Genomic DNA, 18,159 nt, shown 5'->3' on the forward strand with positions numbered 1-18,159 from the left:
TACTCAGAAATAACCTGCTCACGGATGTTCAGTTTTGGATACCACCAGGGTCACTCAGCTCCTGACTTCATTACAGCCTTGGTTCAAACATGAAGAAAAGAGCTGAATGCCAGAGGTGAGGTGAGAGTAATTGCCCCTGACATCAAGACGGAGTATGGCATCAAGGAGCCCTAGCTAAACTGGAGTCACTGGGAATCAGGAGGAAAACTCTCCATTGGTTGGAGTTATACCTGGCACAAAGAAAGATGACTGTGGTGGTTGGATGTGAATCATCTCAGCTCCAGGACATCACTGTAGGAGTTCCTCAGGGTAGTGTCCTAGGCACAACCATCTTCAGCTGCTGCATCAATGACGCCCTTTCCAACCTAAGATCAGAAGTGGGGATGTTTGCGGGTGACTATTCAGCCCTATTTGCGATTCCTCAAATAATGAAGCGTTCCATGTCCAAATGCAGCAAGGTGTGGACAATATCCACGCTTGGGCTGACAAGTGGCAAGTTACATTCCTGCCACAGAAATGCCAGGCATTGATCATCTCCTACAAGAGAGGATCTAACCATCATTCCTTGACATTACCATCACTGAATCCCCCACAATCAATATCCTGGGGGTTACCGTTGATCAGAAACTGAACTGGACTAGTCATATTATTATTGAGGCTACCAGGGTAAGTCAAAGGTTAGGAATACTACAGCAAGTAACTCATCTCCTGCCACCCCCCAAAGCCTGTCCATCAACCGTAACTCATTAAGTTCCTTAGACAGCAGTTTCCAAACCCATGACTGCTACCATCTAGAAGGCCAAGAACAGCAAATACCTGGGAACGCCACCACCTGGAAGCTCCCCTCCAAGTCACTCACCACCCTGACTTGGAAATATATCGCTGCTCCTTCGCCGTCACTGGGGCAACATCCTGGAACTCCTCCCTAATAGTACAGTGGGTGTACATACATCTCAAGACTGCAGCCGTTCAAGAAGGCAACTTACCACCACCTTCTGAAGGGCAACTAGGGATGGGCAATAAATTCTGGCCTAACCAGCGACACCCACATCCCATAATTGAATTTTCAAAAGCAGCAAACGTAACCTGACTAATCAAGAGGTGAAGAGGAGTGGGCGGCATGTGGCACTGTGGTTAGCACTGGGACTGCGACGCTGAGGACCTGGGTTTGAATCCCAGCCTTGAGTCACTGTCTGTGTGGAGTTTGCACATTCTCCCATGTCCGCGTGGGTTTCACCCCCACAACCCAAAGATGTGCAAGGTAGGTGGATTGGCCAAGCTAAATTGCCCCTTAATTGGAAAAAAAAATAATTGGGTACTCTAAATTTATTTTTTTAAAAGAAGTGAAGAGGAGAAAACAAGATGAGGACCTGTTTCGCTAGCAGGAAATGCTGGAATCTATTGTTCGGGATGTGATAACGGAGCACTTAGAAAACTATAATGTGATCAGGCAGAATCAATGCAGATTTATGAAAGGAAAATTACACTGAACAATATGCAATTTTGAGGTTGTAACTAACAAAATGGATTGTGGGGTGGGGGGCAGGGAGAACAATTGGAAGAATTGCATTTGGATTTTCAAAAACCATTCCATAAGGCACTGCACAACAGATTTCACAACATTAATAAGGCATGGATTAGCACGGAATGAGGATTATTTTAATGGACAGAAAATAGAATACTATCAAACTGGTCATTTTAGATTGGTGAGGCTGTATCTAGCGGAGTACCATAAGGATCAGTGCTTAAACCTCAATGTTTTATAATTTATATCAATGATTTAATGAGGGGACAGAGAGTAATGTACCTATATATCCTAATGATGCAAAGTTAGAGGAAAAAGTAAGCGATGAGGAGGTTGCAAAGGGGAAAAAGACAGATTGAGCAAGCAGACAAGAAAATGACAGATAGAATATAAATGCCCGGGGGTTTCCCGCCGGCATGGGGCTGCCCCACAATTTACAAGCCAGCTAAACAGAGCATCCCGCCGGCGTGCTGAACCGGAAGGCTGGCGCGTCGGTACGGAGAATCCAGCCCCAGGTCTTTATACAAGACACTCTAGTCCTCCTTTTGGGAGCCCAGAATGTTTGAAGACATTATTCATTTCCAAAAGTGAGAGCATAAAGTTTGCATTTTTGCGATTGGGGCACTAAGGTCCGAGCATTAACTAAATGTTACTTTCTCTTGGGCATTTTCTTTTCAAATTGATGGACGAGTCAAAAAACGTTCCTCCTCGAGTTCGCTCATCTCAAGCATGCCACTGTGAAAAAGTGGGAAATGGAGGCCTTTACAAAATGAAGGCCTTGAATCAGGATGTACACGACTGACTGAACATCTTGGAGAATGTGTTATTTTCTCCCTGCTCACACAGCAACCGAGAAACAACCAGTTGCAAGACCTTCACAAATGCTACTCTGAGTTAAAGCGTTGAAACCGTTAAAATCAATCATCTTTCCAGGGTCATAGCTAAAGCACTTCAAATGTCATTTTTAGCTGTAAATTGCTAAATTGTAAACTGACAGTACAGTACATATTCCTATTTTCTAGACATTCCCAGTCACTGTACTGTCAAGGGAATTGGTGAAATTCCCTTCTTTGTAAGATGCTGTTGAGCTGGTCATTTTATCATTATTTGTCATCTCCATGCCTACTATGAATATTTATTTAGTTGCTAATTGATCACTAGCAGGTTTCATGAAAAATTTCAGGGATGGAGGAAAAGCAGAAAAATCAACCACTGCTTCAAAACGTTCACAAGATGTCTTGATGCAAATTGTGTTACTCTTATGGTAGGGTAGCACGGTGGCGCAGTGGTTAGCGCAGCTGCCTCATGGCGCCGAGGACCTGGGCTCAATCCTAGCCCCGGGTCACTATCCGTGTGGAGTTTGCAAGTTCTCCCCATATCTACTTGGGTCTCACATCCACAACCCAAAAATGTGCAGGGTAGGTGTATTGGCCACGCTTAATTGGAAAGTTTTAAAACTAATAATAATTTTTCTCTACACCTTGCTATAACTGTTACATTATATTCTGCAGTCTCTCCTTCCTTCCCTATGTACGGTATTTATTGTTTGTACAGCATGCAAGAAACAATACTTTTCACTGGATACTAATACATGTGACAATAATAAATCAAATCAAAAAAAATTTGAAACCCATGCTGATTTTAAAAAAGATGATCAGTTCATTTTTTAAAGTGTTACTCTTATAGTTACTTATGAACAAAGAAAAAATTGCCAAATACTTTACAAAGCACAGCACCCAGTTTAAAATGGAAATAATAAATGGACTATTGGAATGTACGACAATTAACATCACGATTAATCATGAAGAAAAATTGTATGAAAGAGTTAAACATTAAAAGCCAGAAAAGGATACAAGCATGAAACATCAAAACCTGAGATGGGGATACTTTTAAGCCATAAACAATTTTGTAATCTCATGGAACACATCAATAAATTACCTGTAGGCACTTGCAGGCTATGGCACTGGCATCTACCCGGCAATGTGGAAAATTGCTCAGGTATATCCTGTACACAAAAAGCAGGAATAATCCAACCCAGTCAATCAGTTTTCGCTCAATCATCCTCACAAAAGTAATAATAATAATAATATTTATTGTCACAAGTAGGCTTTACATTAACACTGCAATGAAGTTACTGTGAAAAGCCCCTAGTCGCCACACTCCGGCGCCTGGTCGGGCACACTGAGGGAGAATTCACCTAACAAGCATGTCTTTCGGGACTTGTGGGAGGAAACCTGAGCACCCGAAGGAAACCCACGCAGACACAGGAAGAACGTGCAGATTCCGCACAGACAGTGATCCAAGCCGACAATTGAACCTGGAACCCTGGCGCTGTGAAGCAACAGTGCTAACCACTGTGCAACCGTGCCGCATGGAAGGTGTCATCAACAGTGCTATCAAGTGGCACTTACTCAGCAATAACCAGCTCACAGTTGCTCAGTTTAGGTTCCACCAGGGTCACTCACCTCCTGACCTATTTACAGCCTTGGTTCAAACACAGACAAACAAGCTGAACTCCAGAGGTGAGGTGAGAGTGACTACCCTTGACATCAAGGCAGAATTTGATAGAGTATGGCATCAAGGATCTGTGAGAAAACCTGGTACAAAGGAAGATGGTTGTGGTCATTGGAGGTTGCCATCTCAGTCCCAGGACATCACTGCAGGAGTTCCTCAGGGTAGTGTCCTAGGCCCAACCATCTTATACTACTTCCTCATTGACCTTCCTTCCAACAAAGTCAGATGTGGGGGTTTGGTGTTGATTGCACAATGTTCAGTACAATTCACGACTCCTCAGACACTGAAACAGTCTACAAGTAAATGCAATAAGACCTGGACAATATCCAAGTTTGGACTGACAAGTGGCAAGTAACATTCGTGCCACACAGGTCCCAGGCAATGACCATCTCCAATAATAGAGAATCAACCCATCGCCACATGACATTCAATGGCACTACCATCATTGAATCCCAAAATATCAAACTCCTGGGGGTTACCATTGACCACAAACTGAAATGGACTAGTCATATAAATAGTGTGGCTACAAGAGCAGGTCAGAGGCCAGGAATCCCACAGCGAGTAACTCAGCTCAATGATTCCTCACCATCTACAAGTCACAGGTCAGGAGTGTGATGGAATACTTCCCACTTGCCTGGATGAGTGCAGCTCCAACAAAACTCAAGAAGTTTGACACCTTCCAAGTCAAAGCAACCTGCCTGATTGGCACACCTTCCACAAACACTCACTCCCTCCACTACCTGCGCACAGTAGCAGCAGTGTGCACCATCTACAAGATGGAGTGCAGGAACTCACCAAGGCTTCTTCCAAACCCATAACCACTACCATCTAGAAGGACAAGTGCAGCAGTTACATGGGAACCACACTACATAGAAATGTCTCTCCAAGTCACTCACCATCGTGACTTGGAAATATATCGCCGTTCCCTCCCTATAGCACAGTGGATTTACCTGCACCACATGAACTACAGCAGTTCAAGAAGGCAGCTCACCACAAACTTCCCACAGGCAACAAATTCTGGCCTAGCCAGCGAAGGCCACATCCTGTAAAAATGAATAAGAAAGCTAACAAACATTTTGGAACTTTATTATGAAATTCGCCACAGTCCCAGAGGACCATAGACTGCTCTTGCCATTTTGAGAGAGAGCTGACTGGTGGTGATTTAACCTGAGGGTCACCACACCTCAGGCAAGGGACAAGGTTTTTTAAAAAATATATATTTATGAAAATTTTTTTAACACAATTTTTCTCCCTTACAGACAATAACCGCCCCCCCCCCCCCCCCACCCCCCGTAACAAAAAAAACCAAGAAATCGCGCAGAGCAAGATATATACGTGGCAAAATGATATATTTACACAGCCTTGTACACTGGCCCTCACCCGTACGTGCCAGTGTCCCCAACCCTTCATGTATCTCTTGCTCATCCACCCTCCCAGGCAGTCCCCCCCTCCCAGGACGTCCCCTCCATCCCCCCCCCCCCCCACAAGGTGGCTGCTGCTGCTGACCGACCTTCCTCTTAACGCTCCGCGAGATAGTCTAGGAACGGTTGCCACCTCCTGTAGAAGGAGACCCTCTCAAGGCGAATTTAATCCTCTCCAACTTTATGAACCCAGCCATATCGTTTATCCAGGCCTCCAGGCTGGGGGGCTTCGCTTCCTTCCACATTAGCAAGATCCTTTGCCGGGCTACTAGAGACGCAAAGGCCAAAATGCCGGCCTATTTCGCCTCCTGCACTCCCGGTTCGTCCACTACTCCAAATATTGCTAGCCCCCAGCTTGGCTTGACCCGGACTTTCACCACCTGAGATATTGCTCCCGCCACTCCTCTCCAGAACCCCTCCAGTGCCGGGCATGACCAAAACATATGGACATGGTTCGCCGGGCTCCCTGAGCACCTTCCACATCTGTCCACTACCCCAAAGAACCTACTCAACCTCGCCCCCGACAAGTGCACTCTGTGGACCACCTTAAATTGTATCAGGCTGAGCCTGGCACACGAGGAGGAGGAATTAACCCTACCTAGGGCATCAGCCCACAGACCTTCCTCGATCTCCTCCCCCAGCTCCTCCTCCCATTTACCCTTCAACTCTTCTACCAGCGCTTCCCCCTCTTCTTTCAACTCCTGGTGTATTTCCGACACCTTGCCCTCCCCGACCCATACACCCGAGATCACCCTATCTTGAACTTCTTGTGCCGGGAGCAACGGGAATTCCCTCACCTGTCGCCTCGAGGACCACACAGATGCTCCCATTGCACACCGGTGCCGACTCCACTGGCCCCAGATCCTTAGCATTGCCGCCACCACCGGGCTCGTGGTATACTTTGTCGGCGAGAGCGGCAGCGGTGCCGTCACCAATACCCCAGGCTCGTTCCTTTCCAGGACGCCATCTCCATCCTCTTCCATGCCGCCCCCTCTCCCTCCATAACCCACTTGCGGATCATCACCACATTTGCTGCCCAGGCAAGGGACAAGGTTGAGAAGGCAAGGCCTTCATGGATAACTTCAGCCAGTACAGGAATTGGACCTACGCGTTGCAATTCATGCAGTGTGTTCCAAATTCCCACCATGCTCTGTTTGAAAAAGTTTTATCTCAAATCCCCTCTAAATCTCTATGCCTCCTGGTTATTGACCCCTCTATTAAAATGAAAAGTTTCTTTCCATCTACCCTATCCACGTCCCTCATAATTTTGTACACCACAATCGGGTCTCACCTCAACCTTCGCTGCTCTAAGGTAAACAACCCCAGCCTAACCACCTTCTCTTCATAACTCAAATGCTCTGCCCAGACAGCATTCTGGTAAATCTCCTCTACAACCTTTCTAGTGCAATCACATCCCTCCTATAATTTGGTGACCAGAACTGCGCTAAGTACTCTGGCTGTGGTCTAACGAGTGTTTATACAGCTCCATCATGAAATATTTTTATTGAAAACAGTAAATATTACAGTTGTACAAGGCCAAACGGTGCATTGGAGAAACTGGATACCCTCGCCTCTGTACCAACACCTGGGGGCGGGGTTAGGATATTCTAATTACTAAAATGGTAAACAACACAGTTGTACAAAAACAAATGATACAAACACTAAACTTTGCGCTGGAGAGACCATATACCCTTGCCTCTGTACGAACATAAGGGGGCAGAAGGGGAGGAGGGAAGTGTGGGGGGGGGGGGGGGGGGGGGGGGGAGAGAAATAGGCCATGCCTGAACTATATATGGAGGCAGAAAAAAAAAGAACCCTCAATTCAACTATAATGTGACAGATTCCGGGAGTCCACCAGGCAGGACGACAGTGACAGGCACGAGTGAGCCCTGCACCCCGCTGCAGAGAGCCTCACATGCACTCACTGCTCCTGACCTCCCTGCACTTATATTTATGTCCCAGTTAACAAAGGCACGTACTCAGTATGCCATCATAACCACCTTATCTACCTTATAAGGGATCTTTGGACATGCACTCAAGGTCCCTATGGTTCTTGTACCTCCCAGCGTCCCACTGTTCATTGTGTATTACCTTGCCTTGTTAGTCCTCCAAAATGCATCACGTCACACTTTTCAGGTTTAAATTCCATTTGCCACTGCTCTGCACATCTGACCAGTCCCTCTATATCGCCCTGTAATATAAGGCTTTCCTCTTCGCTATGTATCACACCACCAATTTATGTGCCATTTACAAACATCATATCTCCCAGATTCACGTCTACAAACAGCAAGGGACCCAGCACCGAAACCTATGGCACACCATTGGACACAGGCTTCCAGTCACAAAAACTACCTTCGGCAATCACCCTCTGCCCTTTGCCACAAGCCAATTTTGGATTCAATCTGCCAAATTTCCCGGAGTCCCACGGGCTCTTAAATTCGTGATCAGTATCCCAAGTGGGATCCTTACTAAAGTCCACGCAGACTACATTATACCGCACTCGTCTACACTCCTAGTCACCGCCTCGAAAAATTAAATCAAATTTGTCAGGCATGATCTCCCCCTGACAAAGCCATGCTGACTATCCTTGATTAATCCTTGCCTCTCCAAGTGCTGATTAATTCTGTCCCTCAAAAGTTTTTTCGAACAATTTCCCTGCCACTGCTGTTAGACACACTGGCCTGTATTACCTAATTTTTCCCTACTTCCCTTCTTGAATAATGATACCGCATTAGCCATCTTCAGGTCCTATGGCATCTCTCCTGTGGCCAGACAGAATTTGAAAACTATCGTCTGAGCCCCTGCAATCTCCTCCCTTGCTTCATACAGCAGCCTAGGAATCATCTCATCTGGTGAAACTGAGGCATTGTACATACTGCTCCTGGCTTAGGTTAAGGTCAGATAATTGCTCCCTTAAGACCCTGTGTGAATTTGGTCTCACTCTCACACTCCTCCTCCTGCATTGAGCACTTGTCCTCCGTGCTGTCTCTGCTCATCCTTCCTGCCGTGTGGCAGGGGATAGAAACCACATAATCAATTACGATGAGCATGTGGTCTGAGCCAAATATTTGAAATGAAAAGTATGCTCTTCACCATGTGCCACACATCTCCATGTAGACATCTCCAGCTTTCTGCAGCAGTATAAAGTTCCAAGCGCTTCTACTAACTCAGCAATAAAAATCAATGAGCAACTAACCTGAAAATAGCATGAATGGGGTATTGTCACACAGTTTAACATGCGTTCAGCAGCAGAAAGGCTAAGAGACGGCATGAGCTAGAGCCCAGAGTTTGAAAATGGCATCACCAGAGTCAAATCAGGGCTACATTCTAACCACCCTACGGGCTACAAAAACTGCATACTTCCAACATAGGGAGCATATGTTGGAAGTATGCAGTTTTTGTAGCCCGTAGGGTGGTTAGAATGTAGCCCTGATTTGACTCTGGTGATGCCATTTTCAAACTCACGTGAGACAAACTGGCATTGGATGCCACCAGTGCCTGAAATGGCACATATTGTACCAAAAATACAAACACTATGCAATGGAATCGTGTGCCGTCATGTGTTGTTGTGGCAATTCGGTATTTACCTTTTGAACAAACATGCTGTTCCAATTTCTAATCAATTTTGGTTCATAAATCAATGATTTCAATAATATCTCACTGTTTATTATAATTCTGAACAAGGCATATCGCCCACCTTGAACAAATAGCCAGCCTTCAACCACAAATATTTTCAGGATATAAACCAAACATATGTAATGCACATATAGGTAGCCAGGCAACCTTTCCTCTTTTCACAATCAGGTGTAATTTTTAACAAATACACATTGTGTACAAATATACATGTACAATTTTTTTAGGAATGTATTGATAGAATTTGTCAGTACAAAGCTATGTGGTTGCCCTGCCAGCATGTAGATCATCTGACCAATAAATATATTGCATTACAAGATCGCTTAGAGGAGGTCAAGTTATCAAACGTCCCCATCATGCATCAAAAGCATAAGTGTCATATAACTTTAGGTTGCCAGTTATTGTATCTTATCCTTTACAAAACATTTTTGGTCAACTTTAGAACACATTTATAATCTATCATCACAATTTTAGCAGTCTTCATCACCAGAGCTTTTGAAATCGTTTACCTTCAACAAGTCATCACCAACTCCTTAAATCAGCCGTCTAGAAGGTTTAAAAGCTAAAACTATCTGGTAGCCATTTCTAGTTTTAAACATTACATTTCTCGTCAGTTGAGATCTTTAAAATTGAACATTATCAATGTACTTATAACTGAATCAGTCCTACCTCTACCAGATGTGGCGTTGGATTGAAGCCACACATGTTGCACACTTGGACTTTGCATTCTGTGCAGTTGTTGAAGTTGGGAGGCTGACTTGATCCCACATTGAGTTCTGTTTTACATAGAGGGCACAATACTTTGGGTTTGATGGCTTCTTTCAGTTGAATAACTGGTTCTGGTTTTCCTTGTTTAAATGCAGAGGCACCCTCAGTTTTAACTGGCAATCCTACTGTCGAACTCTGCAGTTTTGAGCTCAATTCTGTGCTTTGATCACTGAAAACTATTTTGGGGGCCTGTTTCGCTGAAGACCCTTTAGCAGGTGATTGCTGACTTTGTGATGTCTGTTCTGGCTGAGTGGAAATAAGGCTGCTGGCCTGGTTTAAAAGGGAAGTTCCAAACCCAAAGAGTTTACCAGTAATGCCCTCTTGATCTTGTGGTATATTGGAGGGACCTGCTTGTGTTCTTGCTGGTGAACCATCCGCTGTCCGTCTTTGTTCTGCAGGGGAAGGCCTGGTTTGTTGACCCTGACCAATTGGCCTGGTTTGCTGGCCCTGACCAAATGGCCTGGTTGCCTCAGATTGGGCAACCAACTGTGGTTGTACAACAGGCTGCGGTTGGGACTTATTCGCTGTTGGCCCCTGCTGCGCACGTTCACTGGGTTGCATCTTAGTCTCAGGTTTACTTTGTGCACCAGATGGCACTTTAGGAAGTTCCCTTTTTATTGGTGTAGTCCTCCCCTGTTGGGGGACAGGATCTGCTTGAGGCTGTTTCTGTGGTTTTGCTTGCGGTTCTGCTTGCGGTTCTGCTTGCGGTTTTGCTTGGGCCTGGTGTGATGGGGAGTGTAGTTGTTGCTGACTTTTGGAGCGTGGAGCAGTAGTCATGTCCATTCCCAGAGCTCTCTGCATCTGACAGTTTAAACACAACCATTCTTCTACCTACAAAAAAAAATGTTTTGTTACATCATTAGAACATTTTTGTAACCTCAGATCATAACGCATCAGATTACTGATTCCCATAAAAAATACTCAGTGTCCCTTGATTTTTTGTCCTCAAAAGATGTGGGATTCCCCACTTGTCAACATCAGGGACCCACCTGCCTCTCCAAAAGTTAGTTGCAAAGTAACAAACACCTTATACTTGAGCTCTTGAAATTGAAAACATGAAATTGGGGGATCTTTGCAGGATTTCAAATCTATGGATATACACAGGTGCTGGGATTCACTAAAGTTAGGGATAATTGGATCTCAACAACTTTTACTACACTTATTGAGAAGCATGATTCCTTTGTCAGTTGTGATTACTTTTCTGTAGAGGGAAGATTTACCCCCAAGTCATTTGCAATAATTAACCGAGGTTAGGTTAATAGCATGAGCAGAAAAGTTGAAGTTAGAGTTAAAAGCCGGGGCTGAAGAAATATGATATAGAACATAGAACATAGAACGCTACAGCGCAGTACAGGCCCTTCGGCCCACGATGTTGCACCGACATGGGAAGTCAAAAAATAAAAGCCATCTAACCTACACTATGCCATTATCATCCATATGCTTATCCAATAAACTTTTTAATGCCATCAATGTTGGCGAGTTCACTACTGTTGCAGGTAGGGCATTCCACGGCCTCACCACTCTTTGCATACAGAACCTACCTCTGACCTCTGTCCTATATCTATTACCCCTCAGTTTAAAGCTATGTCCCCTCGTGCTAGCCATTTCCATCCGCGGGAGAAGGCTCTCACTGTCCACCCTATCTAACCCCCTGATCATTTTGTATGCCTCTATTAAGTCTCCTCTTAACCTTCTTCTCCCTAACGAAAACAACCTCAAGTCCATCAGCCTTTCCTCATAAGATTTTCCCTCCATACCAGGCAACATCCTGGTAAATCTCCTCTGCACCCGCTCCAAAGCTTCCACGTCCTTCCTATAATGCGGTGACCAGAACTGTACGCAATACTCCAAATGCGGCCGTACCAGAGTTTTGTACAGCTGCAACATGACCTCATGACTCCGGAACTCAATCCCTCTACCAATAAAGGCCAACACTCCATAGGCCTTCTTCACAACCCTATCAACCTGGGTGGCAACTTTCAGGGATCTATGTACATGGACACCTAGATCCCTCTGCTCATCCACACTTCCAAGAACTTTACCATTAGCCAAATATTCCGCATTCCTGTATAATTCAGGTAATAGCACAGCATGTGAGATTGGAAGAAGAAAATCCTGACCCAGGCAGAACACAGGTTAAGTTGGCCAGAATTCTGTTGCAGATAAAATCGCTTGAGGTAGAAAGGAAGGAGAATGCAAAGGCTTGAACTTGAACATTAGAGAGGGAAATTAGCAAGGAAGCAAAAAGATAAGAGACAGAGTTTCAAAGGGAGAAATAAATCAGACAGTTTGAGGTGGCTAAAGAAAAGCTTCATTATAGGGTGAAAGAAGTGCTAATTGTTCAGAGGATGAGTCGAGTCACACTCTGAGCTTTGATTTAGCAAATAACCTTTGCTTTAATGTCTAAATACACGGAGGACAGAGAGTTAAGAGATATTTTATCTCATCTGAAAAAGGACACATGGATTCTTATTCTGTCAAGCACCTTGGGGAGAAACCAATCTTTTGGTTAAACAATCCGCAAATTACGTGGCAATTAAAACCTAATGGTTATGAGCTTGTTCCCGAATCATATCAATTAAAACTTTAAGGAAAAGACCAAATGAAATGTTTGTAGAATTTTCCAGATAAAAAGAAATGTTATTGGATGGTGGGATCAGGAAGTGAACAGTGAACAGAATTTTTAGCCACCAGATCACACCTGGAAGACTACAGCGTTTATTTTAAACTTGATGTTTAAATGCTACTGATCGCCTATTTCTATTTTTGTTTTGGTTGTTCGTTTATAGCTAGCTAAATACAACCTGGGTAATTGTAAAAAAAAATGAAAAGGTTACCTTTACACTATGTGATACGCTATTTGTTAAAGGTTTATGACTATGAAACTGTAAAATTATTGTAAATAAATCTTCACTGCAGTGAAGCTTTCTGAGTGTGGGGGAATCTGTATTGGGGGCAGTGCAGGTTGAGAATGCAGTTAATAAGATATATGGGATCCTGGCTTTCTAAATAAAGGCATACAGTAGAAAAACAAAAACGTTATGGGGAATCTTTATAAAACACTGGTTCGGCCTCAACTGGAGTGTGTGTCCTATCCTGGGCACCACACATGAGGAAGAATGCATAAGCATGACAGAGGGCACAGCAAAAAATCATGAGAATGATTCCAGGGATGAGGAACATCAGTTGCATGAATAAACTGAAGAAGCTTGTGTTGTTCTTTTTCAGAAGAGAAAACAGAGAAGATTTGGTAGAGGTGTGCAAAATCATGATGGATCTGGACAGAGCAGATTGAGAGAATCTGTTCCCATTGGCTGAGGAGCCGAGAACCAGAGGACACAGATTTAAAGAAACAAAGAAAACAAGAAAGAAAACTTTGTTATGCAATGTCTGGTTAGGATCTGGAATGCACTACCTCAGTGTATTGAGGAGGTAGATCCAATCATGGCTTTGAAAAGGGAATTAAATAATTAACTGAAGAGGAAACAAAAGTATAGATATGGGGAAAGGGAAGGAGAATGGGATTGACCAAGTTACTCCAGCTGAAAGCCAGCATGGAGACAAAGGGCTGGATTGCCTCCTTCGCTGCTGTAGCCATTCTATGATTCAACTCGAAGATAATGCATCTTTAAAAATCAGCAACCCAGTCATTTTTAAGCCAACTGTTCACACCACAATCACACTTGTCTCTTTAATCATTTTTAAATGCAACATTTTTTAAAATTCTGAAAAAAATGCAAGTTCAAAAAACATGATAGAAAAAGCTGAGGAGCTAATGTTTCAGAGGAAGTATTGTGAATCCTTTTAGCAACCAGAAAATAGCCAACATCAATCAGCCCAAATTATCACAATTATTGTCTAAATTGCTGCAGCAAGTAATTTAGGGAATACTGTTTATTTGCTTGCTAATCACAACTATTAGATCTGCTACAAGATTAAAAACCATCGTGCTGTGTCTCACCAGTAACCGGGAAGGCCCTTGACTAACAATGAACACTAACACATTGTTGAAGGAAATGTATTATGAATGACGCCAATCTGAAATGCAAAATATTGCAAATAGATGAGGGATGCTGGATTTTCACTTCGGATTCAGGAACTGCAAGTTGGGGTAGTTCCCAACTTCACCAACCTGAATCGGTCACCTCCTCCCATACCTGCCATATTTTTGTGTCCTGTAGATGTGGGCAGGCAAGGTTTGAGTAATCCGTATCCCTAGTCAAGCCAGAGGGTTACAGAGGAGTGCAGCTGCCAAGGCGGAATGTTTAAAAGGCCCGCCTTGGCGCCCAAGGACATTGGGCCAGCTATCAACATCATTCTTTCTTTTTCCCCTAATAATCATCCGCCACAGTCCCTCACCAACAGTCTATGCCCCTATGTATCCTTTATTGCCACTCACTCAATTCCCACTATGGCTCGACATCAGGAGCCATGGAACAGCAATCAGAAGCCCTAGAAATTGATTTGGGAAAAAATAATCAAATATCCAATAAATTCCAAAACATCTTTCAAAGTCTTTAAACTGCCAAACACGCAATCAGACTGCTCAGAAAAAAACTCCAGTCTCAATGAAAAAAAGTTAAATCCCCTTAGATTGTCATTAAGATTTTAAAACAAATAAACATCTAATCAGAAGCCAAATCAATGAAAGGTTAAAACTGACAATCAAACAATACTCAGTTCCTTAAATAAGTGTGTAAACAAACATCCCGCTGAGCTAAGTCCTTCAACTGCTCTTGAAACTCAGCCAAGCATTCATAACAGACACAACTTCAAAACAAACCTTTAAAGCTTCACCCAATAGAGCCTATTGAAACTGAAAATGCAGGTTTTTTTTTTTTCTATTTAAAAGCAGATGATCTATCAATCAATGTAGTGGAGCAGGTGGCTGATATCTAAGTTTAAGTAGTAAGCCTATCCACGCCCACCCTCAAGTTAATGCGCTCTGGAAATTTAACTCATTGTTCAGATAACGACAGGGGGTTTCCAATTTACTCTCTTCTTCAGTTTTGAATGCATATTATAATCGTACATTTTCTAATTGAGAAAAGTACTCCTATGCATCTCAACACTGACACACTGCTGGTCAATGTAATACGATGAATCACTGCTGTACAACACATCTAATTTATACGACAGTATCTAATAATTACATTTGCAGTTGTCAAAACATATCCTGTCAACATGTTCTCAACTCCTCAGCAGGCTTCCCCAAAGGTTCCCGAACTGTCTTACCTGGTGGGTTTTCCAAAGGCTTTCAAAACCTGCCCTGCCCGATGAAAATACTGTGGGACGTAAAGTATAATTTTCTCCTAGGCCTGTCAATGATGACTCCAACATCACAGGTCGTGCAGGTGGTGTCACAAACCAAAGCTCTTTCCGCATATAGGGAGTTTGTGCGGAGTTTGCTTTCAGGGGGAATACAAATTTATGGTCCCACAGCCTCAATTTTGCTGGTTTCTGCACCAATTCCCATCAGAATAAAAAAACAATGATGCTGTAGGTGTTTATATCTGAAACACTGAATTTAACCAACAGTAATCTTTTAAAAAAATGTTAGTGTTTCATATATAACACCAACAATTGCTACACCCATCCCCACACCACCGTCTGATGCTGATAGATTTGCTGTGTGTTCTGTTTTTATCGTCTTCTTTATGCAGAGAATTTAGGAATAACTGAGTGTCAGCTTAACAGTTTAGCTCTACCTCATATTAAAATCCTTCATAAAATCCAAATATTTGTATAATTCACTAACGCAGTGAATGTCAACATTCATCTGTGGAGATGCAAAATCAGTTACTTAAATTCTATTGCATACATTCTGCACATACAAGGATGGCAAAAAATGTTCGCAATATCAGTGGAAATTCTATCATCACTAAAATGAACCCTTTTGAAAGAAAAGAAGAAAATAACTTACATTTATTATAGCAAGTTTCACAAACTCAGATTATCACAAAGTATTTTACAGCAAATACACTTTTGGAATAGGCAAATACAGCAACAAGTTTGTACCCTTCAAGGTCCCTGAACCCAGCCACTCAAGTTCCCTCCCCTCCTTTTAACACCTTGCCTAACTCCCAACACTGAACACCTTTCTGGTCACTCCTCATAATATCTTATTCCTTGGTCTTCATTTACTTTTGATTATGCCTCTGATTTATATAATGCCTTGTTTCCACAGCCCACACTTCCCCATCTTGGAGAACACTGCAACAGCTAACCTAAGAGTTAAAATAGTGACTAATGCTGTGATAACTAAGCAACCACTTCATTGGACCATTTGCCGTGTTAACAGCTAGAATGATGTGTTCTGAATCTATAATATAATCTATTCAGACGAGGTTCCTGGATCCCTCATGTTTCAGCTTAACAGTTGAAATTCTACAGATGACTTTGCATAAATCAATGATAAGCAGAGAATGTCAATATCAATATCGATGCAACATCAATTTCTGAAACCAACAGGTTGAAGACAATAAATACGAAGCTTACAGAAGTGATGAAGGAAGTTACTGCTACCAAGTGCCAGAAAATTACAGAAGTGTAAGTCATACATTTATAACAGGATATTGCAATGGTTTGTAATTGCATACCAAGAGCCAAGTTTAGTAACCTGAAGACACAATGTCAGAAGATGTAAAGTAATATCTTGTTTTATTATATCCCCAGGACAACCAAATCCGTATAGTGTGGTTAGCAGCCCCAGTAATAATATCAGGAGGACTGCTATTTTTGACTTATCAGTCCTAAGTGAATGATACTAAATAATTAATACCTTACAATGAATCGCATCAAGATATCTTTTCTTCAGTTAAATAGAAAAGTAAAAATTGCAGCCAATAAAATATTATCCAAATACCTCAGAAACATGTTGAACTATTTACTACTATGACAAGAAATCAACCAAAGAACACTGAAAGCAAAGGAACCACGATGATTATATTTTAATAGGCATATACACCAAAATACACTCAAAAATTACTATCATTAGATGCTAACAGGCAAAATTCTGCAATAACTCCCAACAAAACCTTACTAAAAGCCTGTGCAGGAAATGATCTCTCGCTCAAAAAGAATGTCACATGTTGCGTTCCCTGGATTTCTACATGACACTAGTATACATGTTAGAATGTGTTACAGAGGGTGAGAACATGTGTTGTGGATTCTGTTCATGCAATATCCCCTAGCAGAAGTCTTAATCTGTAGACTGGTAACATGTTCCCCATAAATTACAGAATGCTAAAATCTGAGTAGTCAAATTCAAATCTCATGTTCACACTGGCCCTTATTGCAGAATAGCATTTCAAATACTTTACGTTCATATTGAATCAGTTCCTAATTCATCTCTGCATATTGCAATTTGCCTGTGTTCAGTGGGCTGAATTCTCCACCATCGGGATGCTCCATTTTGCCGGCGGCTCAGGGGTTTCCTGGCGGCGTGGGGCTGCCCCACAATGGAAAATCCCATTGACCAGCCGGCGAAACACAGAATCCCGACGGCATGCTGAACCAGGAATCTGGTGCGGCGGGACAGAGAAACCCACCCAGTAGGTTTGGTTCTTCCAGTTAGTTGTCATTTGACCAGACTGGATTGTGGTAGTAAATCTCATCTTAAAACACCGTTTGAAATGCTTTATGTTGGATCAGCTGGAAGAGCTAAGAATTGTAGTTTCAAATCACTAAAAACAAGTTGGAGTTTCATTTGTGCCAATCAACAGTTCCTCTCAACTGTTTGCCCCTTCCTTGAACTTCTACTTTCTGTTGAGATTAACAGAAAACCACTCACAAATCTCAGCCTCTTGACTCGTATTGGTTGCCTGTAGGGGATTTTCACAGTAACTTCATTGAAGCCTACTTGTGACAATAAGCGATTATTATTATTATTATTATTATTAAGACAAGTTACCTGAAGGCTGGAAAGGGGAGGCAGGTGAAGGGTGGAAGGACATTTGGGGGAGATAGGATGGAGTAGAGGTTGGGCATGGGAGGTTGTCCAGAGAAGGGGGGGGGGGTGAAACTGAGTGGGGTGGGTTAGGTGGCAGTGATGGAATGGAAAGGTGCAGCGACATGGATTGAAGGAAGAGGCTTTCTTGTTGGGTCTTCTCTACTGTTGTAGCACTATACTCTGTATGCTTTACCTGATGTCTATGTATATGCATTTAAATTGTGTACTTATCGTATGTCCTATGATTTTCATGTATGGAACGATCTGCCTGGACAATAAAATCTAAATGTAAGTAAAACTGCCATACCTGAAAGTGGGAGAAAGGTCTGTTTGGGTGGATGAAGTTC

General features: G+C 42.9%; 1 protein-coding gene across 1 annotated transcript in view; it reads right to left on the bottom strand.

Annotated features, from left to right (window-relative positions):
- The window catches only part of bsnb (bassoon (presynaptic cytomatrix protein) b), a 766,513-nt gene that overhangs the window by 675,471 nt on the left and 72,883 nt on the right, over window positions 1–18,159 (bottom strand). Inside the window, exon 3 of the mRNA XM_072472164.1 lies at window positions 9,763–10,692. Within this exon, the coding sequence (XP_072328265.1) occupies window positions 9,763–10,692 (930 nt within the window). The remainder of the gene's footprint in view (window positions 1–9,762; window positions 10,693–18,159) is intronic.

The sequence above is a fragment of the Scyliorhinus torazame genome, chromosome 13 (genome assembly GCF_047496885.1).
Source record: "Scyliorhinus torazame isolate Kashiwa2021f chromosome 13, sScyTor2.1, whole genome shotgun sequence".
Classification (NCBI taxonomy): domain Eukaryota; kingdom Metazoa; phylum Chordata; class Chondrichthyes; order Carcharhiniformes; family Scyliorhinidae; genus Scyliorhinus; species Scyliorhinus torazame.